The 26069-nt window shown below is 61.3% G+C and overlaps 3 protein-coding genes across 5 annotated transcripts; all 3 read left to right on the top strand.

Moving 5' to 3' along the window:
- The first annotated feature begins 56 nt into the window (after positions 1 to 56).
- Positions 57 to 3628, top strand: LOC147525951 (HLA class II histocompatibility antigen, DM beta chain-like). The gene is made up of 7 exons (XM_086630718.1): positions 57 to 99; positions 200 to 274; positions 473 to 754; positions 2475 to 2759; positions 2834 to 2958; positions 3036 to 3179; positions 3599 to 3628. The coding sequence occupies exons 1-7, from the start codon at positions 57 to 59 to the stop codon at positions 3626 to 3628; spliced, it is 984 nt and encodes a 327-aa protein (XP_086486844.1).
- Positions 3629 to 4489: 861 nt separating this feature from the next.
- LOC147525950 (HLA class II histocompatibility antigen, DM beta chain-like) lies at positions 4490 to 9315 on the top strand. The gene is made up of 6 exons (XM_086630727.1): positions 4490 to 4540; positions 6413 to 6694; positions 8452 to 8736; positions 8816 to 8935; positions 9031 to 9066; positions 9158 to 9315. Exons 1-6 carry the CDS (start codon positions 4498 to 4500, stop codon positions 9166 to 9168), a joined length of 777 nt encoding a protein of 258 aa, XP_086486853.1. The 5' UTR covers positions 4490 to 4497; the 3' UTR covers positions 9169 to 9315.
- A 4254-nt stretch (positions 9316 to 13569) lies between these two features.
- LOC147525949 (class I histocompatibility antigen, F10 alpha chain-like) lies at positions 13570 to 16558 on the top strand. 3 transcript variants are annotated; one of them, XM_086630726.1, is made up of 7 exons: positions 13570 to 13639; positions 14241 to 14504; positions 15188 to 15463; positions 15541 to 15813; positions 15895 to 15996; positions 16147 to 16188; positions 16483 to 16558. In XM_086630726.1, the coding sequence occupies exons 1-7, from the start codon at positions 13576 to 13578 to the stop codon at positions 16512 to 16514; spliced, it is 1053 nt and encodes a 350-aa protein (XP_086486852.1). In that variant the 5' UTR covers positions 13570 to 13575; the 3' UTR covers positions 16515 to 16558. The 3 variants fall into 3 exon arrangements, with proteins under 3 accessions (XP_086486852.1, XP_086486850.1, XP_086486851.1); XM_086630724.1 differs by having other exon boundaries at positions 15541 to 15996; XM_086630725.1 differs by lacking the exon at positions 16483 to 16558 and having other exon boundaries at positions 15541 to 16025.
- Positions 16559 to 26069: the final 9511 nt, after the last annotated feature.

Raw genomic sequence — 26069 nt, 5'->3', positions numbered from 1 at the left:
AGCCAAAGCCCCTCCGGGACCAACCGGATCCGACTCGCTGCCACCCACCGCTGCCCATGTGGGTGCTGGCGGCGCTGGCACTGAGCTGGGGGGGGGCAGGTAGGACACGGGGAGGGCGGGGGGGGGGAGCCGCGCAGGGTGGGGGGGTGCCCGTCCTTGGGGGCATCACCCACCCCCGTGTGCCCACCCCCCACCGCAGGCGCCTTCGTGGTGCACGTGGGCAGCTCCTGCGCGCTGGTGCCAACTGCTCCGCGCTGGGTTTCACCTTCGCAGGGTGGGGGGTGCCCGTCCTTGGGGGGCATCACCCACCCCTGTGTGCCCACCCCCACTGCAGGCGCCTTCGTGGTGCATGTGGGCAGCTCCTGCGCGCTGGCACCCAACTGCTCCGCGCTGGGTTTCACCTTCGCAGGGTGGGGGGGTGCCCATCCTTGGGGGGCATCACCCACCCCCTTGTGCCCACCCCCCACCGCAGGCGCCTTCGTGGTGCACGTGGGCAGCTCCTGCGCGCTGGCACCCAACGGCTCCGCGCTGGATTTCACCTTCGCCTTCGTCTTCAACAAGAACCCGCTGGTTTGCTACGACCCCGATGCCCGGCGCTTCGCCCCGTGCGACTGGGGGCTGCTGCACCCCCTTGCCACCCTCCTCGCCGCCGGCCTCAACAACGACACCGCTTGGCTGCGGCGCGCCGAGACCCGGCGCCAGCTGTGCCCGGAGCTGGTCAGCCGGTTCTGGGCCTCCACGGCGCTGCGGCGGAGTGAGCCCCGCGGCGTGTTGGCACGGGGGTGGCGTGGGGGTGTCGGTGGGGTGGTGGGTGGGCATGGTGCACGGGGTGGTGCATGGGGCATTGCACGAGGTGTTGCACGGGGAATACGTGGGGATGTTGCACGGGGACGTTGCACGGGGTGTTGCACGGGGTGTTGCACGGGGAATATGTGGGGATGTTGCACGGGGATGTTGCACGGGGTGTTGCATGGGGAATATGTGGGGATGTTGCACGGGGATGTTGCACGGGGTGTTGCATGGGGAATATGTGGGGATGTTGCACGGGGATGTTGCACGGGGTGTTGCATGGGGAATATGTGGGGATGTTGCACGGGGATGTTGCACGGGGTGTTGCACGGGGAATATGTGGGGATGTTGCACGGGATGTTGCACGAGGTGTTGCACAGGGTGTTGGGTGGGGATGTTGCACAGGGATGTTGCACGGGGACGTTGCATGGGGATGTTGCACGGGGACAGTGCACGGTGCGTTGGATGGGGATGTTGCATCGGGACGTTGCACAGGGATTTCAACGGGATGCTGCACAGGGACTTTGCACGGGGACATTGCACGGGGACGTTGCATGGGGACGTTGCACGGGGCATTGCACCAGATGTTGCACGGGGTGTTGGGTGGGGAAGGTATGGGGATGTTGCACGGTGATGTTGCACAGGAGCCTTAAATGGGAAGTTGCACGGGGACGCTGCATGGGGACGTTGCACGGGGCGTTGCACGGGGATGTTGCACGGGGTGTTGGATGGGGAATGTATGGGGATGCTGCACGAGGACATTGCACAGGGCATCAAGCAGGGCATTGCACGGGGACATTGCACGGAGAGTTGAATGGGATGTTGCACGGGGTGTTGCATGGGGACGTTGCATGGGGTGATGCGAGGGGAATCACACGAGGAGAGCACGGGGCGTCGCACGGGGATTTGCACAGGGACATTGGATGGGGTATTGCACGGGGACATTGCACAGGGAGGTGAATGAGATTTTCCTTGGGGATGTTGCACGGGACGTTGAATGGGATGTTGCACGGGGATGTTGCACAGGGTGATGCATGGGGAAAATGCACGAGGAGGGCACAGGGATGTTGCACAGGGACGTTTCATGGGGACACTGCACGGGGACACTGCATGGGGGCAATGCATGGGGGCAATGCACAGCTACGTTTCACGGGGACATCGCACGGGGATGTTGCATGGGGACATTGCATGGGGATGTTGCACGAGGACTTTGCACAGGGACATTGCATGGGGACATGCATGGGGACACTGCACGGGGACACTGCACGGGGACAATGCACAGCTACATTGCACGGGGACATCTCACGGGGACGTTGCACAGGGACATTGCACAAGGAGGTGAACAGGATGTTGCACGGGGAGTTGAATGGGATGTTGAATGGGATTTTGCTCGGGGATGTTGCACGGGGACATTGCACGGGGACAATGCACGGGGGCAATGCACAGCTACATTGCACGGGGAGTTGCACGGGATGTTGCACGGGGATGTTGTGTGGGCACATGCACGGGGACGCTGCACGAGGGCAATGCACGGGGATGTTGCACGGGGGCAATGCACAGCTACGTTGCACGGGGACATTGCACGGGGACATCGCACGGGCCGTCACACCCGCCGCCGCACCGAGCGCCGCGCGGGGTGAGGCGATGCCGGTGCCCGTCCCTGACCGTGCCCCCCGCCATCCCAGCGCCGCCCCAAGCCCGCATCGTGCCCGTCCCCCTCTCCAACGTCCCCAACTCCGTCCTGCTCACGTGCCACGTCTGGGGCTTCTACCCCCCCGACATCACCGTCCTCTGGCTCCGCAACGGCCACGCGGTGACCGCGGGCACCGCCGCCGCCGCCAACCTCCTGCCCAACGGCGACTGGACCTACCAGACGCGGGTGACCCTGACGGTCACCGCCGAGGCCGGTGACACCTTCACGTGCTCCGTGCAACACGCCAGCTTGGACCGACCCCTCCGCAAGAACTGGGGTGAGGGTGGGGGTTTGGGTGGGCACATGCCCGGGGTCCTTCGGTGGGTCGGTGCCACCGTTGTGTCCCCGCAGGGCCCGGTTTGTCACCGGGGCTGACGGTGAAGGTGGCGGTGGCCGCGGCGCTGATGGCACTGGGGCTGGTGGTCTTCGCTGCTGGCACCTTCAGCTACTTCTGGCGGGCAGCGGGTGAGGGACGCGTGTGGGGGCACACTGGGGGGATGCGGTGCCCAGCTGGATTAGGGGTGACCCTGGTTTGTCTTCTTATGTCTGTCAGGTCCTGGTCCTGGTCCTGGTCCTGGTTGTGGTCCTGGATCTGGTCCCAGTCCTGGTCCTGGTCCTGGTCCTGGTCCTGGTTCCAGATCTGGTCTCAATCCTGGTCTTGGTCTTGGTCCTGGATCTGGTCCCAATCCTGGTCCTGGTCCTGGTCTCAGTCGTGGTTTCGGCGTCAATCCTGTTCCTGGTTCTGCTCCCACTCCCGGATTTGGGCTCAATCCCGCTCCCAGTCCCGGATTTGGGCTCAATCCTGCTCCCAGTCCCGGATTTGGGCTCAATCCCGCTCCCAGTCCCGGATTTGGGCTCAATCCCGCTCCCGCTCCTGGATTTGGGCTCAATCCCGCTCCCAGTCCCGGATTTGGGCTCAATCCCGCTCCCGGATTTGGGCTCAATCCCGCTCCCAGTCCCGGATTTGGGCTCAATCCCGCTCCCAGTCCCGGATTTGGGCTCAATCCTGCTCCCGCTCCTGGTCCCCGTCCCGGTCCCTCGTGCACCCACGAGGTGACCAGGCTCTGAGCTCCCGCCCCCCCCCCCCGCCCCCCCGGACATTTCCCCCCCGCACAGGTGGGGCTCGGGGTGCCGGCACCCCCGTGAGCCCCCCCGGTCGGGGCGGGGACCCCTCTCAGCCCCGCCCCCCCCCCCCCCAGCCCGTTTGTGGACGAGTGCCTTCATCCGGGGGGGCGAAGGGGGGTCTCCCAGTGCTCCCAGTTTAAAAGCAGAGGGGATATTGGGAGGGGGAAGGTGAGACCCTTCTGCCCCCACCCCCAAATAAACCTATTTTTAGTCCCCGTCCCCCAGTGGTTTCGTCCGTGGGGGGTGGGGGGTGTCTCCCAGTGCTCCCAGCTTAAAGGCGGAAGGGATACTGGGAGGGAGGAGGGGCTAAGAGCCGTGTTGCGGGGGGTGTACGGCGACCCCGGAGGTGCGGCCAGTCCGGGAGGGGAAAACACGGGGACCCTGGGGGGGGGGGTGTCACACGGAGCCCCCGGGGGGGGGATCGCACGGGCACCCTGGGGGTGCAGCCAGCCCGGGGGGGGACACACACGGGGATCCCGAGGGGGGGGTCACACGGGCACCCCGGGGATGCAGCCAGCCCGGGGGGGGGGGACACACACGGGGATCCCGAGGGGGGGGGTCACACGGGGACCCCGACGGCGCGCCCAGCCCGGGGTCCCCCGCCCGGTTTAAAGGGGGGGGCGGGTCACATCGGGGTCCCCAGGAGCGGTGACACCCCCCCAACTGGGGGGGGCAGCCCGGAGTGCCCCCCCGGCTCAATGTCCCGTCCCGGGCGCCCGCTCGAGCCTCCGGCTCCGGCAACCGGTGACGTCGGTGCCGGCGCCGGCTCCGATTGGGTGCCCCGTGGCCCCGCCCCCCGGCACTTCGCGGGGCGGGGGGGGGGGGGTGGCGGGGTGCAGGGGGGTGGCGGGGCGGGGGGGGGACACAGAGAGCGGCTGGACACCCCCGCCATGCTGGTGCTGCTGGGCCTGGCCCTGGGGGTCCGGGGGGCAGGTGGGCGCGCGGGGGGGGGAGGGGGAGGACCGCGGGGGTGATGGGGGGGGGGGACCCTGGGGGTGATGGGGGGGTTTGGCATGTGGGACCCCGGGGGTGGGTTGGGGGGACTCGGTCCCATGGGAGTTTGGGGGGGGCTCGGCTCTGCGGGCCCCCAGGGGTGACTGGGGGGGCTCAGCCCTTCGGGACTCGGGGGACAGGTTTTTTGGGGGGGGCTCAGCTCCACGGGACCCTGAGGACAGTCGGGGGGGGCTCAGCCCTGCGGGACTTTAGGGACAGTTTGGGGGGGGCTCAGCCCCACGGACCCCAGGGATGGTTTTTAGGGGCGGGGGGGGGATTCAGCTCCACGGGACCCCACGGGACAGTCTGGGGGGGCTCAGCCCCGTGGGACCCCAGGGGTGTTTATTTTAGGGGGGGCTCACCCCTACGGGACCCTGGGGACAGTCTGGGGGGGCTCAGCTCTGCAGGACTTTGGGGACAGTTTGGGGGGACTCAGCCCCACGGGACCCCAGAGATGGTTTGGGGGGGGGCTCAGCTCCACAGGACCCCACGGGACAGTCTGGGGGGGGCTCAGCTTTGTGGGACCCCAGGATGGTTTTGGGGGGGGCTCAGCTCGGTGAGACCTTGGGGACAGTTTGGGGGATTCTGAGCCCTTTGGGACCCCAGGGGTGTTTTTTTTTTGGGGTGGGGGGGGCTCAACTCCACGGGACCCTGAGGACAGTTTGGGGGGCTCAGCCCTGTGGGACCTTGGGGACAGTCGGGGGGGTTGATCAGCTCTATGGGACCCCAGGGATGGGGTGTGTGGGGGGTCAGCCCAGTAGGACCTTGGGGACAGTTTGGGGGGGCTCAGCACTGTGGGACCCCAGGGATGGTTTGGGGGTGGCCTCAGCCCTGTGGGACCCCACGGGTGTTTTTTTGGGGTGGGGGGCTCAGCTCCACAGGACCCTGAGGACAGTCTAGGGGGGCTCAGCCCTGTGGGACCCCAGGATGGTTTTAGGAGTGGGGGCTCAGCTCCACAGGACCCTGAGGACAGTATGGGGGGCTCAGCCCTGCAGGACTTTGGGGATGGTTGGGGGGGGGGGTGTCTCAGCCCTATGAAACCCCGGGGGTGGGTTGGGGGGTGCCCCATAGGAATCTGGTGATGGTTTGGGGGGGGGGATCAGTATTGCAGGGCCCCAGGGACAATCTTGGGGGTCTCAGCCCTTTGGGACCCCAGGGGTGGGTTTGGGGGGGCTCTGCTCCTGAAGATGGGTGGAGAGGGGGGTCTCTGTCTCTGTCCCAAGGGTGCTGGGTGACCCTGTGGGGGAGGGGGCGGTCACCTCATGGCTGACCAGGGACCCCGAGACACTTGGGGGGGCGGTTGGGGTTTGACCTGAGTTGGGGCAAGTGGGGGGGGGGACACGACATGGTGAGGGCAGGGGGAGGGGCAAGAGGGTGGATGAGGGTGGAGAGAGATGGATGGGGATGGACGGAGGGGTGGGGAGATGGAGATGGGTGGAGAGATGGGCATGGATGGAGGGATGGGGAGATGGGTGGAGGGATGGAGGTGTTTGGAGATGGAGATGGATGGAGGGATGGAGATGGATGGAGATGGACAGAGATGGAGATAAATGGAGGGATGGAGATGGATGGAGATGGAGATAGATGGAGATAGATGGAGGGATGGAGATAGATGGAGGGATGGAGATGGATGGAGACATGGAGGAGGGATGGAGATGGATGGAGGGATGGAGGGATGGAGATGGATGGAGATGGACATGGATGGAGGGATGGAGACGGATGGAGGGATGGACATGGATGGAGGGATGGGGACAGACAGACACAGACAGAGACCCCTCTGAAGATACCACTGACCCCCGCGTCCCCTCTCAGGCGCCTTCGTGGTGCACGTGGGCAGCTCCTGCGCGCTGGCACCCAACGGCTCCGCGCTGGATTTCACCTTCGCCTTCGTCTTCAACAAGAACCCGCTGGTTTGCTACGACCCCGATGCCCGGCGCTTCGCCCCGTGCGACTGGGGGCTGCTGCACTCCACCGCCACCCGCTTCGCCACCCGCCTCAACAACGACACCGCTTGGCTGCGGCGCGCCGAGACCCGGCGCCAGCTGTGCCCGGAGCTGGTCAGCCGGTTCTGGGCCTCCACGGCGCTGCGGCGGAGTGAGCCCCGCGGCGTGTTGGCACGGGGGTGGCACGTGGGGGGGATTGTGCAAGGGGGCTTTGCGCGGGGACGTGGCGTGTTGCACGGGGATGTTGCAGAGGGCATTGCACAGGGCATTGCACGGGGCATTGCATTGCATGTTGCACGGGGACAGCGTGGTACATTGCACAGGGATGTTGCATAGAATCACGGAACGGTTTGGGTTGGAAGGGACCTCACAGACCATCCAGTGTCAACCCCCTGCCATGGGCAGGGACACCCCCCACTACACCAGTTTGCCCAAAGCCCCATCCAGCCTGGCCTGGCACACTGCCAGGGATGGGGCAGCCACAGCTTCTCTGGGCACCCTGTGCCAGTGCCTCAGCACCCTCAGAGGGAAGAATTTCTCCCTCAGATCCCACGGAAATCTCCCCTCTCCCAGTTCAAAGCCATCGCCCCGTGTCCCGTCACCCCACGCCCGTGCCCAAAGCCCCTCTCCAGCTTTCCTGTAGCCCCGTCGGGCACTGGGAGGCGCTGGAAGGGCTCCCCGGAGCCTTCTCCTCTCCAGCCTGAACAGCCCCAACTCTCTCAGCCTGTCTCCAGAGCAGAGGTGCTCCAGCCCTCGGATCATCTCTGTGGCCTCCTCTGGCCCCGCTCCAGCAGCTCCATGTCCTTCTTGTGTTGGGGACCCCAGAGCTGAACGCAGCACTGCAGGGGGGTCTCACAGAGCAGAGCAGAGGGGCAGAATCCCCCCCTCGCCCTGCTGCCCACGCTGCTCTGGGTGCAGCCCAGGGCACGGGTGGCTCTCTGGGCTGCCAGCGCACGGTGCCGGCTCATGGTGAGCTTCTCACCCACCAGCACTCCCAAGTCCTTCTCCTCAGGGCTGCTCTCCATCCATTCTCCACCCAGCCTGTACAGGTGCTTGGGATTGCCCCGACCCACGTGCAGGACCTTGCACTTGGCCTTGTTGAACTCCATGAGGTTCTCACAGGCCCACCTCTCCAGCCTGTCAAGGTCCCTCTGGATGGCATCCCTTCCCTCCAGCATGTCCACAACACCACACAACTTGGTGCCATCTGCAAACTTGCTGAGGGTGCACTGATCCCACTGTCCATGTCGCCAACAAAGATGTTAAATAGCACTGGCTGTGGAGCGTTGCACGGGGCATTGCATCGCACGTTGCATGGAGACATTGCACGGGGCGTTGCACAGGGACGTTGCAGAGTGCATTGTGTGGGGACGTTGCACGGGGACGTTGCATGGAGCATTGCACGGGGTATTGCCTTGCATGTTCCACGGGTACGTTGCATGGGGATGTTGCACGGGGACGTTGCACAGGGACAGTGCACAGGGACGTTGCATGGAGCATTGCATTGCACGTTGCACGGGTACGTTGCATGGGGACGGTGCACAGGGACGTTGCACGGGGACATTGCATGGGGCATTGCACGGGGGTGTTGCAGAGCACGTTGCATGAGGATGCCGTGGCACAGAGCATTGCACGGGGCATTGCACAGGGACGTTGCACGGGGCATTGCACGGGGATGCTGCACGGGGCGTTGCATGGGGACGTTGCACGGAGCATTGCACGGGGCATTGCATTGCATGTTGCACGGGGACGCCGTGGCACAGAGCATCGCAATGAGCACTGCCCGTGGCACAGCGATACCGCACCGGGCTTTGCACGGGGGTGTGCCAGAGCGCGTCGCACGAGGGGGGGCATTGCACGGGGCCGTTGCACAAAGCACTGACCGTCGCGTGTCCCCCCCGCCCCCAGCGCCACCCCAAGTCCGCATCGTCCCCTCCAAGACGGGCAGTGCCCGGGCACCCGTCCTCCTCACCTGCCACGTCTGGGGCTTCTACCCCGCCGAGGTCACCGTCATCTGGCTGCACAACGGCGCCGTGGTGGGCCCCGGCGACCACCCCCCCATCGCCGCCGTGCCCACCGGCAACTGGACCTACTGGACACGGGTGACGCTGACGGTGGCCCCGGTGCCCGGCGACACCTTCACGTGCTCCGTGCAACACGCCAGCCTGGACCAGCCTCTCCTGGAGGACTGGGGTGAGATGGGGAGGGGAGGGGGCGTGGGGGAGGACACCCGCTTGGGTGCTGCTGACCCCTCCCCACCGTGTCCCGGTAGGTCCCGGTTTGTCCCCGGAGTTGGTGGTGAAGGTGGCGGCGGCCGTCGTGGTGATGGTGTTGGGACTTGGCATCTTTGCCGTCGGCGTCTACCAGTACCGTGCCAGGGCACCGGCACCGGGTGAGCGGTGGGGGAGGGATGGTGGGCTGGGGGGGGGGGGTGGGCACACCATGGGGTGCCATGGCCCGTCCTCACCCCTCCGCTCCCTCCCGCAGGTTACACTCCCCTCCCCGGAGAGAACCACCTCAGAGGTAACAGCGCGGGCAGCCCCTGTCCTGCCCCCCGTGCCCAAGGGGGGGTGGCACCCCTTGTGCCACCCCCCATGTTCCCTGTTACCCCCAGGCAGCATCTGAGGACCCCCCAGGACAGTGACCTCCCGGCCCCGATGGTCTTTGCTGCATCACCATCACCCCAGTACCGGGGCACTGTCACCCTGGCGGGCACTGTCACCCTGGCGAGCACCACCACAGTGCCAACAATAAAGATGCCACGGTGTCGTACAGGGGCTCCCGTGTCATGGTGCCGAGGGGACACGTGCAGACATGACGTGACGCAGGCGGGGATGGGCACGAGCAACACCGCATGCACCGGGCACGAGGGATGCCGGGCACGAGTGTTGCTGGGTACTCACGAGCGATGCTGGATGCCAGCGAGATCATGCGCCGGGCACAAGCGATGCCAGGTGTGCAGTCAGTCAATTAATAAGTGGCTCCGTGGCTGGTGTCATCACCACAATTTTGGCTTTTTTGATAACGGGATGGCCCACATGGCACCAGGCTTGCTGGCACCAGATGGGACTTGTCTTTCTCAGAGGAGAACAAGGGTCTGGGCACAACAGCTGGCAGGGCGCATTGGCAGGGCTTCAGACTGGATTCGAAGCGGCGGGTGGGAACATCAAGGTGGATAAAGATGTGCTGGAAGCACCTGAAGAACAGAAGGAGGGAAATCCAGCCGCTCCAGCCAGGAAGTCAGGTCCATCTGGGCCCAACTGAAATGCCTTTGTGCCAACGCGCAGCGTGGGGAACAAGCAAGAGGAGTCAGAAGTGTGTGGGCAGCTGTTGGGGTGTGACCTTATGGGCATCACGGAGACGTGGTGGGATGACTCCTGTGACCGGAGTGCCAGAACAGAAGGGTACAGGCTCGTTAGGAAGGACAGGCAGGGGAGAAGAGGAGGAGGGGTTGCCCTCTATGGCAAGGACCAGCTGGAGGGCACGGAGCTGCACCTGGGGACGGATGAGGTCCCACTGAGAGCTTATGGGTCAGGATTAAAGGGAGAGCAGGGACAGGGGACGTAGTAGTAGGGGTCTGCTACAGGCCAGCTGACCAGGAGGACCGGGTGGATGAGGCCCTCTACAGACAGATAGGAGCTGCCTCACACTCACGAGCCCTGGTCCTCATGGGGGACTTCAACCAGCCCTGATATCTGTTGGAAGGACAACACAGCAGGGCAGAGGCAGCCAGGATGTTCCTGGAATGCATGGATGAGAACTTCCTTCTCCAAGTGGTAGAGGAACCAACGAGGAGAGGTGCTTTGCTGGACCTTGTTCTCACCAACAAAGAAGGGCTGGTAGGGAACGCGACACTCAAGGACAGCCTTGGCTGCAGTGACCATGAAATGGTGGAATTCAAGATACTTAGAGAAGCAAGGAGGGTGCACAGCAGGCTCACTGCCCTGGATTTCAGGAGAGCAGACTTCGGCCTCTTCAGGGATCTCCTTGCTAGAGTACAATGGGATGAGGCCCTGGAGGGAAGAGGGGCCCAAGAAAGCTGGATAATATTCAAGGATCACCTCCTCCAAGCTCAGGAGCGGTGCATCCCAACAGAGAGAAAGTCAGGTAGGAACACCAGGAGGCCCGCATGGATGAACAAGGAGCTCCTGGATCAACTTGGGCACAAAAAGAAATCCTATAGGGGGTGGAAGCAAGGACAGGTAGCCAGGCACGAGGGACCCCAGGCACAAGTGGTGCCAGGCAAGAGTGATGCCAGGCATGAGGAACCCCAGGCACAAGCTCTGCCAGGCAAGAGTGATGCCAGGCACAAGGGACACCAGGTACAAGGGATGCCAGGCAAGAGTGATGCCAGGCACAAGGGACACCAGGTACAAGGGATGCCAGGCACCAGCAGTGCTGGGCACGAGGGACCCCAGGCACAAGCACTGCCAGACAAGAGTGATGCCAGGCACAAGGGACCCCAGGCACAAGCACTGCCAGGCAAGAGTGATGCCAGGTACGAGGGACCCCAGGCACAAGCTCTGCCAGGCAAGAGCAATGCCAGGCACAAGGGACAACAGGTACAAGGGATGCCAGGCAAGAGTGATGCCAGGCACAAGGGACACCAGGTACAAGGGATGCCAGGCACAGGCAGTGCTGGGCACGAGGGACCCCAGGCATAAGCAGTGCCAGGCAAGAGTGATGCCAGGCATGAGGAACCCCAGGCACAAGCACTGCCAGGCAAGAGTGATGCCAGGCACGAGGGACCCCAGGCACAATCAGTGCCAGGCAAGAGTGATGCCAGGCACGAGAGAGTGTAAAAAACTTTGCGAGCGAATGTCGTTTGGGCCCACTGACTTTCCACGGATTCAGTGACGCTGTACTGGTCAGTTGCTGGAGTCATGCTCTCCCAGCCAGTACGCAACTGGTGATTTGCTGGTTGCAACTCTGAACGTGAGAAGAGGAAAACCTCGTGTGGGGCTGGACTGGGCACAGTTTCAGAGCTGGCAGAGCAAAACGGGAACCACGGCTCTGCGGGTGGGCTGGATACGATGTTTTCGGAACTGGTGGAGCCGGACTGGGACTTTCTAGATCTGAGTCAGCAGAAACTGGGGACTTCTGGCAGACAAGGAGAAGTGAATGTGCAAGACGTGAGAAGAGGAAGACTTTGTGAGGAAGGCAGACCACCGGGGCGAAGGCAGGTGCGACAGCAGGAATCTTAAAGAAAAAAAGCGGAATGCCAGTCCTCCTGCCACGTGCGGGCCCCGCGTAGAGGGGTATGGCATAGCGGGCACAGGGGCACAGGTAGAGACGCGCTCCATCGCCAAAGTCTCCGCAGGGACACCTGCCACGTGAAGTGCCCGCCAGCCTCCACCCCGAAACACAACGATATCCAAGGATCCACCGTGGGCATCGCACCGGGAGCGGTGGTGCTGGCGAGTCCTGTTCTCCCGCAGGGAAACAGCCAGAGATGGACGAAGCGATGGAAAAGTGAGAGTGAATGAGGGATTTTGCGGACTTTTGCGGATTTTTGCTTGTGCCTGGGGTCCCTCGTGCCGGGCATCACTCTTGCCTGGCAGTGCTTGTGCCTGGGGTCCCTCGTGCCGGGCATCACTCTTGCCTGGCAGTGCTTGTACCTGGTGTCCCTCATGCCTGGCATCACTCTTGCCTGGCACCCCTTGTACCTGGTGTCCCTCGTGCCTGGCATCACTCTTGCCTGGCAGAGCTTGTGCCTGGGGTCCCTTGTGCCTGGCATCGCTCTTCCCATGTGTGTCTGTCTCTTGCCGAATCCCCAAACCAAACTAAAACAGCTCGTCCCAAACACCCGTCTGCAGAATCCGGGCGGGAACTCACGGGCGGCACCGTACCTGCCTGGCGCCATACGGCCCTGCGGGGGATGCCGCAAACAAACTGCCCGTGGGCCCGGGGACACGTGGACGCGGCAGATACCGGCGGGCGAGCCTGGCGCGGCCGGGGCGGTGCCGCCTCCTGCCTGATCTCCCGTATCTCGGCTCGGGGCCGAGGGCAGATGCCCAGCCGGGTTCTGTCGCCATCACGGAGGGCGTCAGTGCGGCCAAGGATGGAACTTTGTCCGTCCTCTGCAGCACCGAGGGTGGGCGGAACGCTTGTCCGGCACTGGGCAAGAGCCACCACCGGCGCTGCGTCCCACAGGGAGCTTCGCCTGGGAACGGGCAGGGGGTGCTGGCCCCAGCGAGCACCAGATCCCCCCTGCATCCCCCAGACCCATTTCTAGACCTGTCGTGGTCATGGGCAGGGACACCGCCCACTACACCAGTTTGCCCAAAGCCCCATCCAGCCTGGCCTGGAACACTGCCAGGGATGGGGCAGCCACAGCTTCTCTGGGCACCCTGTGCCAGTGCCTCAGCACCCTCAGAGGGAAGAATTTCTCCCTCAGATCCCACGGAAATCTCGCCTCTCCCAGTTCAAAGCCATCGCCCCGTGTCCCGTCACCCCACGCCCGTGCCCAAAGCCCCTCTCCAGCTTTCCTGTAGCCCCGTCGGGCACTGGGAGGCGCTGGAAGGGCTCCCCGGAGCCTTCTCCTCTCCAGGCTGAACAGCCCAGCTCGACACCGGGGCCCGGGGGTGCCCCGGGGGAGGGGGACAGGAGCGGGGCCGGGCGGGGGGTGTCTGCGGCTCCGGGGGGGCCCAGGGGTGACCCCGGCCCGGGGGCACACGGGCACAGCGGGGCGGGGGGGGTCTCGGGCGCTGAGGAGGGGCCCGGGGGCGCTGGGGGCGGGGCTGCCCCGTGCACGGGGGGTCCCGGGCCGCGGGTCCCGGGGGGGCGAGTGCCGGGGGGGTCCCGGGGGTCCCTCAGCCCCGCCCCGCCCCCGCGCTGCCGCCGGCGCTTTCGCTTTCGCTCCTGCCGACCTGTGGCGCTGCGATCTGCCCGGCGCCCGGTGACGTCCGACGCGCCCCGAGCGGCCATTGGCGGGAGCGCAGCGGCTCAGCCAATGGCGGGCAGGGGGCGGGGCTACACCCGGACCGGGCGCGGGTCGGTGGTTTCGGGGCCGGAGCGCGGCGGAGCGGCGCGATGGGGCCGGAGCTGGTGCCGGTGCTGGGGCTGGTGCTGGGGGCGCTCGGCGGGGCGGCGAGCGGTGAGTGGCGGCGGCGGGAGCCGGGAGCCCCCCGGGCACCGGGACCCCCTGAACGCCCCTTTATGGGCACCGGGAGCCCCCTGGACTCCCGTTCCCTGAGCACCGGGCATCCCCCCGGGCACAGGGACCCCCGCGGACCCCCATTTTCTGACCACCCTGGTCCTGCTTTCCGGGTACCAGCGTCCCACCTCCGTGCCCTCTCCCCGGTCCCCTTTGCCAGGACCCTGCTGGACTCCCCTTTTCCAGGAACTGAGACTCCTCAGCCTCAGACCCCCCTTCTCGGTCCCTTAGACCCTCCTCCGGCTCCACTTTCCTTGACACCAGGACCCCCCTGGGCCCCCCTTCCCAGGCATCCTGGTTGCCCCAGACCTGCCTTTCCTTGGCACCTGGACCCCCTGGGCTCCTGTTCCTGGGAACGCCGTGCTCCCCCATATCCCTCCACCACTCACAGCCCCCCTGAACCTGCCCCCACCCCTCGGTCTGCTCCCCTGAGACCCCCCTCACCCTCGCTGTCCATCCCTGCACCCGGGCACCCTCAGCCCTGCCTCGCCCCCCAAACCCGCTGCCCCCCATCTCTCACCACCCCCGTGTCCCCCCGCAGAGCCCCACTCCCTGAGATACTTCGACGTTGTGGTGTCGAACCCCAGCCCGGGGGTGCCCGAGTACACGCTAATGGGGTACGTGGACGGGAACCTCATCGTGCGCTACGACAGCGAGACGGGGAGGATGGTGCCCAGGACGGACTGGATGGCGGCCAGCCTGGATCAGCCGTACTGGGACACTGAGACTAAGAGAGAAAGGAGCAACCAGCAGGTTGGCCATGACAGCCTCATCAGAGTGCGGGCCCGCTACAACGAGAGCGGCAGTGAGTGGGGGCTGGGCTGGGGCTCCGTGGGGCTGGGACGGGACTCTGTGGGACGGGAGCGTTGCCCCCCTCCAAGATCCTGCCCTGCCCCACGCTACTGCCGAGCTCGTGCCGGCCCTTCCCGGCCCTTCCCTGCCCGGTGTCGCTGTCAGAGGGATCCCAGCCCCCCTTGTCCCCCAGCCCGAGGGGGTCCCAGTCACCCTGTCCCAGCCCCACAGTGCTGGGGATCCCCTGTCCCAGAGCCAGGGGGGCTTCTGGCCACCCCAGCCCAGCGCATCCCCACCCTCACCGTGCACAGGACCCCCATCCCAGGACTGGCTGCCCTGCCCAGCCCCTCACCACCCACATGGCCAGAGGGGCTCCCCCCACCCCACCCCATCTCGTTGATCCGCCCCCCCCCCCGGCATTCAGGACCCCTCCCAGCCCCTCCCTGTGCCAGGGTGCTGTGGGGCTGGGTGCCAGCCCAGCCATGCCCTGGGTGCAGGGGTCTGCATCACGGCTTTCCATGACTCCCTGAGTGCCCTGGGCCCCGGGCAGGATGGGGGGCCCGCAGATGTGGCAGTGCCTGGTCACCGCCTGCACGCAGGGCTGGGCTGAGGGTGCTGCCGGGGGGTCCGCACCCCCCTGAAGGCTCACGGCGGCGGCAGCCGCCCCCCAGCCCCATTTCCCTACTCGTGTTTTAGGCGCTCAAACATGGCAAGGCATGTACGGCTGTGATCTCCTGGGGGACAACAGCACCAGGGGCTTTTATCAGCACGCCTACAATGGGAAGGACTTCATCGCCTTCGACATGGACACGATGACATTCACCGCGGCGGACAAAGCGGCACAGGTCACCAAGAGGAACTGGGAGAAGGACGGGGCTGAAGCCGAGAGAATGAAGCACTACCTGGAGAACACCTGCATCGAGTGGCTGAGGAAATTCGTGAGCTACGGACGGGCCGTGCTGGAGAGGAAAGGTGAGGGCGAGACAGGGATCCCGGGCACCGGGCGGCGCGGCTGCGTGTGCCGGCCCTGACTGCCACCCCCTCCCCAGAGCCCCCCACGGTGCGAGTGTCGGGGAAGGAGGCCGACGGGATCCTGACCTTGTCCTGCCACGCTTACGGCTTCTACCCGCGGCGCATCGCCGTCAGCTGGCTGAAGGACGGCGAGGTCAGGGACCAGGAGACCGAGCGGGGCAGCGTGGCGCCCAACAGCGACGGCACCTTCTACACCTGGGCCTCCATCGAGGCCCGTCCGGAGGAGAGGAGCAAGTACCGGTGCCGCGTGGAGCACGCCAGCCTGCCCGAGCCCGGCCTCTACGCGTGGGGTGAGCCCGGTGGCCCTGGGCACGTGGGGCGGGGGGCGGGGGCGGTGCCCCTTCCCCTCCTCACGCTGCTGCTCTCCCCAGAGCCCGAGTCCATCCCGCTCGCCGTCGTGCTGGCGCTGGCTGTGGCCATCCTGGCTGTCGTGGCCATCGTCACCGGGTTCATCCTGTGGAAGCGCCGGTCGGGTAAAGCCGCGGGGCCGGCGAGGCAGAGGGTGCGGGAGGAAGGCAGGGCCGGGGGCCGGGAGGGGCTGCGGGCATGAGCTGCTGCGCCCTGGGCAGCCCCGAGCCTGGCGGTGAGGCGCGGGGGATGCTGATGCCTCTTTCTCTCTGCAGGGAAGAAGATGATGATGATGAAGGGCTACAACGCTGCACCACGTGAGTACTGGGGCAGGTCGGCTCCAGCTGCTGCCCAGCGCCGGCACGGTCTGGTGGCACTGGTTTCTGGCAGCTGCCGGCATCTCCTGACCCCCCGCCCTCCCTGACGCCCCTCCTTAAATCCCCGTGGGGGGACGCCTGGAAGAGGCCGTGTCTGCCCTGCGGTGCTCGCGGTGCCACCCTCCTGTGCCGGTGGCTGCAGCGTGGCCGTGGCTCCCGGGCTGGCTACTGGCACGCGCACCGTGCCCGCAGCGAGCCCGGGGCTGGCAGCTCACGGCTGTTTCTCTCTCGCAGGCACGGACGGGGCTCCGGCAGCGCAGCCGTAGGTTCGGCCTGGGACCGGGGGGACAAACGGGGTGCTTAGCTAAACAGTGTTTAGTTGTTCCACACGGAAAGGTTTCTGGGCAGCCTGAGAAGGTGTCGGTTCGTACAAGCAAATATCGATACCCCCCCCTTTTCTAGGAAGTTCCGAGAAATCAATTTGCCAGTGTTATCCCGGCACATTCCCTTTCCCAATTTGGCCGATTTCTGGCTGTGCAATGGCCTTTGGACTAGTCTGGAGGCAGAGATCTCATTGCTGAGTTACTTGTCTGACAGTGGTGTACAGATTTCGAGCCACTGTACTTTTGAGAAGATTTTTGTATAACGCTTCCACCCCCCAGTGGCCTTTCTTGTGTTCTTCTGGGGCCAATGGCCAAACCGTATAAGTGATACGGGGCCAGGTACAGCAGTAGGTGTAAGACTGTATCAGCTGTTATCTCTATGGACAGGTACAAGAACAGGCATCAGGCTCTGGCAAACACACAGCTCTGGGCAAGAGCTCTGGGCAATGTCAGAAGTTATCAAATACTGATCCTGCCCTGAAACACCAACTGCCCCAAGAGAAGGCCGGTAGGAGACAAAATAAATGATGGCAGGGGTGTAACTCGTGACCCACAGGGAGAAAAAGCCAAAGAGGAGAGAGAAGGACTGACAAGAACCAACATTTGCCTTCAAACAATGACAAGTGGGAGACAACCAGGTGCCCACTCCAGGCCAGGCCAGGCTGGGAACTGGTTTGGCTCTGCAAGCTCAGCCAGAACAGGAATTGTAGGGAAGAAGTGAAAACACACAGTGAGGAAGACCTACGGCCTTCATCCCAAAGACCCCTGCCCACCACCACCAGGAGGTGTGTCGAGGAGGAGCCTGAGGCGGATCCTGAGGCGGGGGCTGTGGAAATGATCTCCCGGGACAGACTGACCTTTTGGGGGGGGCTGTGAGTGTGTCTGGATAAATACAAGAAAACTGCCACGGCGGGGGTGCACGTCTGTGGCGGAGCGACCCCCGTGCACCCAGCGCTGCCATAAACACACCCACTGGGCAGCTTTCCCAGTTGGGGAGGCTGGTTCTGCACTTCATAAGAAGGAACTGTAAGTTTCTGTGTGGTGTCATGGCCCACCCATCCTCATTACATGATCCTTCTAGATCTGTAACGAGTTTACGGTCCTCCTTTGCATACTCTGGCTCACCTTCTCAAGATGTGCATCCGTCAGGGATTAGTGCCCCTTCTACCTGTATCTCTTGTCTGGCAGCCTGTTTTGCCTCTCTATCCACCAGTTCATTCCCTCTTTCCAGTTCTGTGCTCACCTTCTGGTGTGCCCTCGTGCAGAATCGCCACTCTTTCAGGAGGTCGTACTGCATTTAAAGGTTTTAAAATCTCTTCTGCATGCTTGATAGCTTTTCCCTGGGAATTCAGCAGTCCCCTCTCTTTCCATGAGAGTTACTAGCATGTTGTTTTGGTACAGCCTTGCAAAGCAGTTTCTAGCAAACTGCTTCCCTTTCCGAGGGCTTTACTATTTCCACTATATCCAAGATCCCGCTGAGCAGGAGGGTGTCAGTCGGCAGGGTCGTCGCGGAGAAGGGAGGCAGGCACAGCACCTTCAGGGCGTCCCCTGTTTATCCACACAGTGTGCTCTGCAGCCTCCTTCCGCCCCGCTCCGAGCCATCCCTTGTCACCCCCAGCAGAGCCCATGGAAAAGGCACTGACACGGTGGTGCCACACGCGTGGCCAGTGCGCGCAACAAGGCTGCCCAGTACGTGCAGCAAGGCTGCCCAGCACGTGCAACAAGGCTGCCCAGTCTGTGCTCTGCCGGCCGACAGCGGCTTTTTGCAGAATCGCAGCACGTTGTCCAACAACAACATGTTAGCCACATGGTGGCGACTCGGAGGAGGAAAAATGTGCCCTCAGCACCCACTCGAAGGGATGTGGGTGTTCAGGTCACAGGCTGTGAGGAATGTCACAGCTCATCCTTGGCAGGTGGGAGCAGCCCTGAGGATGGCAGCGTGAGGTGCCAGCAGGTTGGTGACCTGCTACGCCGGGTGGCGCAGCTCCAGGATGAAGTGCTGGAGCTCAGGGGGGAGGTGAGCAGGTTCAGAATAATTAGGGAAAGCGAGAGGGAAATTGCCAGCTGCCATAATCTGGTTGTGGCAGAGCAGAAAGAAGAGGTGGAGAGGGTAAAGGGGATCAGGTTGTCCAGAGAGGTGGTGGATGCTCCATCCCTGGAGACGTTCAAGGCCAGGTTGGACGAGGCCCTGAGCAACCTGATCTAGTTGGAGATATCCCTGTTCCTTGCAGGGGGGTTGGACTAGATGACCTTTGAAGGTCCCTTCCAGCCCTGACCATTCTATGATTCTATGGTTCTATGATCAGGGAATGTGAGGAATTAGGGGACAGGGAGCGATGGCACAAGGTCCCTGCTCGGCGTGGCAAGCGCAACTGCCTGGCAATTCCCTCGCCCCCCCCAGGTGCCCTTATGCCACAGGTACAGTGCTCTGCCAGGGGAACTGGGTGACAGGGAGGGTGATGGCTGTCCCTGCTTGGAGGTGTCTCCAAAGCCGGGTCGGACTGCCGTCGGCATTAAAACCTCATCGAAAGAGGAAAACATAGACGAGGGCCCACGCAGAGGGTTGCCTAAGGGGAGTCAGTCTGCCCCACGATTTCTGACTACCCCTGTTAGAAGAAAAAGGAGGGTAATTGTCACAGGTGATTCCCTTCTGAAGGGAACAGAGGGGCCAGTATGTCGACCGGACCCAACCCACAGGGAAGTCTGCTGCCTCCCTGGGGCCCGCGTCAGGGACCTCACTAGGAAACTCCCTGCTCTGGTACGGCCCTCTGATTATTATCCATTACTGGTCATGCAGGTCAGTACTGGTGAGCTAACAGAGAGAAGTCCAAAGGCCATCAAAAGGGACTTCAGGGCATTGGGGCGATTGGTCGAAGGGTCAGGAGCCCAGGTAGTGTTTTCTTCAATCCCTTTAGTGGCAGGAAAGAACATAGAAAGGAACAGAAAAACGGACTTGATTAACAGATGGCTCAGAGGCTGGTGCCACCAACGGAAATTTGGTTTCTTTGATCATGGGGAGGCTTTCGCTGAACCAGGTCTGATGGCACCGGATGGGACTTGCCTTTCTCAGAGGGGAACGAGGGACTGGACGCAACAGCTGGCAGGGCTCATTGGCAGGGCTTTAAACTAGATTTGAAGGAGGGAGGGGGAGAATATCAAGAATGATAAAGATATGCTGGAAGCACCTGTAGAACAGAAGGAGGGAATTCCAGCCGCTCCAGCCAGGAAGTCAGGTCCATCTGGGCCCCACTGAAATGCCTTTGTGCCAACGCGCAGCGTGGGGAACAAGCAAGAGGAGTCAGAAGTGTGTGCGTGGCTGTTGGGGTGTGACCTTATGGGCATCACAGAGACGTGGTGGGATGACTCCTGTGACCGGAGTGTCAGAACAGAAGGGTACAGGCTCGTTAGGAAGGACAGGCAGGGGAGAAGAGGAGGAGGAGTTGCCCTCTATGTCAAGGACCAGCTGGAGTGCATGGAGCTGCACCTGGGGACGGATGAGGTCCCGACTGAGAGCTTATGGGTCAGGATTAAAGGCAGAGCAGGGACAGGGGACCTAGTAGTAGGGGTCTGCTACAGACCAGCTGACCAGGAGGACTGGGTGGACGAGGCCCTCTACAGGCAGATAGGAGCTGCCTCACGTTCACGAGCCCTGGTCCTCATGGGGAACTTCAACCACCCCGATATCTGTTGGAAGGACAGCACAGCGAGGCACAGGCAATCCAGGAGGTTCCTGGAATGCATGGATGAGAACTTCCTTCTCCAAGTGGTAGAGGAACCAACGAGGAGAGGTGCTTTGCTGGACCTTGTTCTCACCAACAAAGATGGGCTGGTGGGGAGCGTGACACTCAAGGACAGCCTTGACTGCAGTGACCATGAAATGGTGGAATTCAAGATTCTTAGAGAAGCAAGGAGGGTGCACAGCAGGCTCACTGCCCTGGATTTCAGGAGAGCAGACTTTGGCCTCTTCAGGGATCTCCTCGCTAGAGTACAGTGGGATGAGGCCCTGGAGGGAAGAGGGGCCCAAGAAAGCTGGTTGATATTCAAGGATCACCTCCTCCAAGCTCAGGAGCGGTGCATCCCAACAAAGAGAAAGCCAGGTAGGAACACCAGGAGGCCTGCTTGGATGAACAAGGAGCTCCTGGATCAACTTGGGCACAAAAAGAAAGCCTATAGAGGGTGGTAGCAAGGCCAGGTAGCCTGGGAAGAATACAGAGCGATTGTCCGAGCAACCAGAGATCAGGTTAGGAAAGCCAAAGCCCTGATAGAGTTGAATCTGACCAGGGACATCAAGGGCAACAAGAAAAACTTCTATAGATATGTCCGTGATAAAAAGAGATCTAGGGAAGATGTAGGCCCTCTCCGGAAGGAAACGGGGGACCTGGCCACCCGGGATATGGAGAAGGCTGAGGTTCTCAACGACTTCTTTGCCTCAGTCTTCACTGGCAAGAGCTCCAGCGGCACAGCCCAAGTCACGGAAGGCAAAGGCAGGGACTGGGAGAATGAAGAACCGCCCACTGTAGGAGAAGATCAGGTTCGAGACCATCTAAAGAACCTGAAGGTGGACAAGTCCATGGGACCTGATGAGGTGCATCCACGGGTCCTGAGGGAACTGGCGGATGAAGTTGCTAAGCCACTGTCCATCATATTTCAGAAGTCGTGGCAGTCTGGTGAAGTTCCCACTGACTGGGAAAGGGGAAACACAGCCCCCATCTTTAAAAAGGGGAAAAAAGACCCAGGGAGCGACAGGCCAGTCAGTCTCACCTCTGTGCCCGGCAAGATCATGGAGCAGATCCTCCACGTGACTGTGCTAAGGCACATGGGAAATAAGGAGGTGATTGGTGACAGCCAACATGGCTTCACCAAGGGCACATCCTGCCTGACTAGTTTGGTGGCCTTCTATGATGAGGTTACAGCATCGATGGATCGGGGAAGAGCAAGTGACATCGTCTGCCTGGACTTATTCAAAGCATTTGACACTGTCCCACACGACATCCTTGTCTCTAAACTGGAAAGACGTGTTTTTGATGGATGGACCACTTGGTGGATAAAGAATTGGCTGGATGGTCGCACTCAAAGAGTTGTGGTCAACGGTTCAATGTCCACGTGGAGGCCAGTGAGGAGTGGTGTTCCTCAGGGGTCGGTACTGGGACCAGTGCTATTTAACATCTTTGTTGGCGACACGGACAGTGGGATCAAGTGCACCCTCAGCAAGTTTGCAGATGGCACCAAGCTGGGTGGTGTGGTGGACATGCTGGAGGGAAGGGATGCCATCCAGAGGGACCTGGACAGGCTGGAGAGGTGGGCCTGTGAGAACCTCATGAAGATCACCAAGGCCAAGTGCAAGGTCCTGCACGTGGGTTGGGGCAATCCCAAGCACAAGGACAGGCTGGGCAGAGAATGGATGGAGAGCAGCCCTGAGGAGAAGGACTTGGGGTGCTGGTGGGTGAGAAGCTCACCATGAGCCGGCACCGTGCGCTGGCAGCACAGAGAGCCAACCGTGCCCTGGGCTGTATCAAAAGGAGTGTGGGCAGCAGGGCGAGGGAAGTGATTCTGCCCCTCTGCTCTGCTCTCCTGAGACCCCACCTGGAATACTGTGTTCAGCTCTGGAGTCCCCAACACAAGAAGGACATGGAGCTGCTGGAACGAGTCCAGAGGAGGCCACGGAGATGATCCGAGGGCTGGAGCACCTCTGCTCTGGAGACAGGCTGGGAGAGTTGGGGCTGTTCAGCCTGGAGAAGAGAAGGCTCCGGGGTGATCTTATTGCAGCTTTCCAGTACCTAAAGGGGCTACAGGAAAGCTGGAGAGGGGCTTTTTCCAAGGGTGTGCAGTGACAGGACAAGGGGCAACGGATTTAAACAGAAAGAGGGGAGATTTAGATTGGATATAAGAAAGAAATTTTTCCCTCTGAGGGTGGTGAGGCAGTGGAACAGGGTGCCCAGAGAAGCTGTGGCTGCCCCATCCCTGGCAGTGTTCCAGGCCAGGCTGGATGGGGCTTTGGGCAACCTGGTGTAGTGGAGGGTGTCCCTGCCCATGGCAGGGGGGTTGGAACTGGATGATCTTTAAGGTCCCTTCCAACCCAAACCATTCTATGATTCTAACAATCCTCCTAACTTCCTTTTCCAAAGTTACATGCTCACAACTAAGTCCAGTTTGCAATTCTGTGTCATTAATTTGGTACCAGTAAACTCTTTTCCTTCCAGTAGCTACAGGTGGAATCCATACACCTTCCGATCGGAAAAAACACACCAAGCACATACACAAGCGACTTTCACACACGTAATGTACCAAACAATGAGAAACATAAAAACAGTTGATATATTAACATGAGATCTTCTATTACGAGTCTGTCCATTTGAGCCATTCTCCTCGTTTGGCGTTTCTGTGATCTCTGCTTGCTCTGCTCATTCTTGGATCTCCCCTTCTCTATTTGTAGTTTCAAAAGTCCCGGTTGGCTTTACATTTCTTGCTGGTAACCAGTATGGACCTGTGGGAAAGAGAACACAAGCACACCCTCTTCCCCATGTAAGCAGAGGCACAGGGCCATCCCATGAGTTGAGCCCAGTTTCTTATAATATACCGTTGTTGGTTTTGGGTTTTTTTGGTTTGGTTTGGTTTTTTTGGGTTTGTTTTTTTTTTTTTGGCTAGAAATCATGCTCGTTTATTACAACCGACACACAGGTTATATAGCAGAACATGGCGTGACACGACTACATTCTACAATTGGCTTGTCTAACGTAAACACACTCTCGTGGGCTATAGTGATAGGGCAGCACTAGCAGACCACAGGTGATAAGCTCATCCCTTTGTTCTCCTCACTGCGGTCATCGGAGAGGCATCCGGGAGGCTGCATCTTGGCAGGCGATCAATGCACATTTCCTTTAAGGCCATTGAGTCAACTTGAAGGACAAAGGTAATGGAGTTGGTCACCTTGTGCTCTGGGGCACAACAGGGATTGTCCGGACCCGAGAGAATATTATGGCCGGTCTCGGAGAGAAGCTCCTCCACACTTCCCCCTTTTGGTTTTAAAAGCGTATTCTCCAGAGTACCATGTGCATGTTCTGTGATCGGTTGCCCAGTAGGATTGTGAGGAATACCAGTAACATGCTCAATACCTCATGGTGACAAAAACACATATGTCTGATAAGAGGTGTATGCCAAAGCTCCTGCGAGCGTAAACCACGAGGACTAACACCATCCAGTGGTGGCACGATCATATTTTGACAGCTACTACACAATTGTGGGATTGAGTGGGCTTGTTTTCGTGTTAAACCAAATTGCCACCTAATGGCATCAGCATCCTGATGGTAGAATTCATGCAAGATTTGTGCCCAAATTAACGAGTTTGGTACCAGAGCTGCACTTGTGAGCTGCTGCAGGCGCTGGCAGCGCGGCGCGCTGCAGGTTCGCGTTGGAACACGCACGTTTGCGGTTTGCAGCGCTGACATTAACTGCTGGAACTGCTGGAACGAAGAGCGTTAGTTCTTCCCGCGGTGCCGACCGGAGCGATCCCAGTCACGATGCGCCGCCTCTCGGTAAAACCCGGGCCCCGGCGGGGCCGAGCGGCCGCTCTCCCGGCGCGGCCGGCGGGGGGGGGGGGGGGGCAGCCCCGCCTCGCCTCAGCCGGGCCGGGGGGGACGACGACCCCGCCGCCCCGTGCCGGCCCCCCCCTTGTTGTTGCTGTTGCCTCCGCCCCTCGGGCCGCGGCTCGCCCCGCGCACGGGCGGCAGCGCCGGGGCAGACGCCTCCCGCGGCCCCGGCCGGCAGCAGCGGCGTGCGGGGGGCGCGGGGGGCGGCGCGGGGGCCCGGTGCACCGACTTCGTTGGAAGGGGGGGAAGCAGTGAGTCTGTCTGTCGTTCGGTACCTGGGTCACAAGGATGCGGTGGTGGCTTTTCCAGGCCGGCAGCTCCGCACAGCTCCTCTGCCGGTGGGCCGCGGGGGAGGCGGGGATGGGGCTGCTGGCTCTGCCGGTGCCAGTGGGGCTGCCGGGGCTGCCGGGGGAGGCGGACGCCGATGTCCCCTCGCCCCCGCTCTCTCCCGCCGCGCCCTTGTGCGCCCCGAACACAGCGCGCCGGGCTGTCGGCTGTCGCTGCACGGCAGCATCCCCACGGGTGGCTGCATCCCAAAGCTGAACGTCTATAGTGTCCCAAGTCCTTGTCACGTATATATTTGAAGAGTTTGCCTCCGGTACATGGGCTGATACCCAAACCAGGAGTACCAGGAGTTTTATCAAGCCAGAACTGTTAATAGTGCTGGTTTCTCTAGCACTTTTGTCAACACCTTAAGTACAGACTAATGTTCTGTTAAAGCCGTGCTTCCCATCGTCCCCAGTCTCTTCCCTCCTCCTATGGAGGCAGTTGTCGCTTATTTTTTCTGTCTTTACATCCTTATTTGTTCTTTCTTTTGGTTCTTAATTCTTCGTGTCTCCACGACAGTGGGTCTGCTCCAGCTTTCCCCTATAGGCCACCTGTAGTCGCTCATCCTTCCTTCTGCGAAATTAGCACACTCGTTCACAACAAGTAATAAATGTCCCGAACGTGAGGTTAGCTCATTCTCTGAGAATATCCCAAACGTGAGGTTAGCTCATTCTCCGAGAATATCCCGAATGTGAGGTTAGCTCATTCTTCAGGAATGTCCTGAACGTGAGCCCAGCTCGTTCTTCGGGGTGACAGTGGATTCACTCCACCTTTCCTCTATAGGCCGCCTGTAGTCGCACATCCTTCCTTCCGCAAAATTAACACTCGTTCACGACAAGTAATAAATGTCCCAAACATGAGTTTAGCTCATTCTTCAGGAATGTCCCGAACGTGAGGTTAGCTCATTCTCCAGGTCTGTCCCAAACGTGAGTCCAGCTCGTTCTCCAGGTCTGTCCCAAACGTGAGTCCAGCTCATTCTCCGGGTCAGCTCCACGTTGGGCACCACTTGCGGAAGCGGGATTTGAAGACTCCAGAGACGACTCAATATGATTTAGCTGCAGGAATCTCGTTTATTGTGCAGTTCTTACTGCTTATATAGACAGTTTTGCCAGTCATCCTGAGACCACACCTTTTCTACACCATTACTGGGTGATACATATGCTTGTCATGTTTAACAGACTATTTCAAACAAACACTGGCCTAGCAAAGCTCTGCTCTAAGCAAACACTACTGCCTTATCATACACCATAGTTTCCTTATCCCTTACTTCAAGGGCATTCTGCCCCCGAGGCCTAACTTTCCAGCTCCAGTCTTTATTTACACAGGGTTTTATTCATGCAGCCTCTTCAAAGATCCACACTCCACCAGCTGGGCATTTTTGGCACGTCTCAGAACACCAGTTGCCCAAACCCTGGGATACACCTGGTTGGTGATTTCTGTGTCGATTTTTCCTTCTGTGGGAACATTAACTAAAAGCAAACTCATTATTTGTACATACTGATGATCATTTACCTCCAGAGTAATTTCACCTTTTTTGAATTTCATCATGGCTCCCAATTGTTCTAATAGATCTCTTCCCAAAAGG

The sequence above is a fragment of the Tauraco erythrolophus genome, unplaced genomic scaffold, assembly GCF_009769465.1.
Source record: "Tauraco erythrolophus isolate bTauEry1 unplaced genomic scaffold, bTauEry1.pri scaffold_47_arrow_ctg1, whole genome shotgun sequence".
Taxonomy (NCBI): domain Eukaryota; kingdom Metazoa; phylum Chordata; class Aves; order Musophagiformes; family Musophagidae; genus Tauraco; species Tauraco erythrolophus.
The sequence above is the reverse complement of the archived record's forward strand: the minus strand, read 5'-3'. Positions and strand labels throughout refer to the sequence as shown.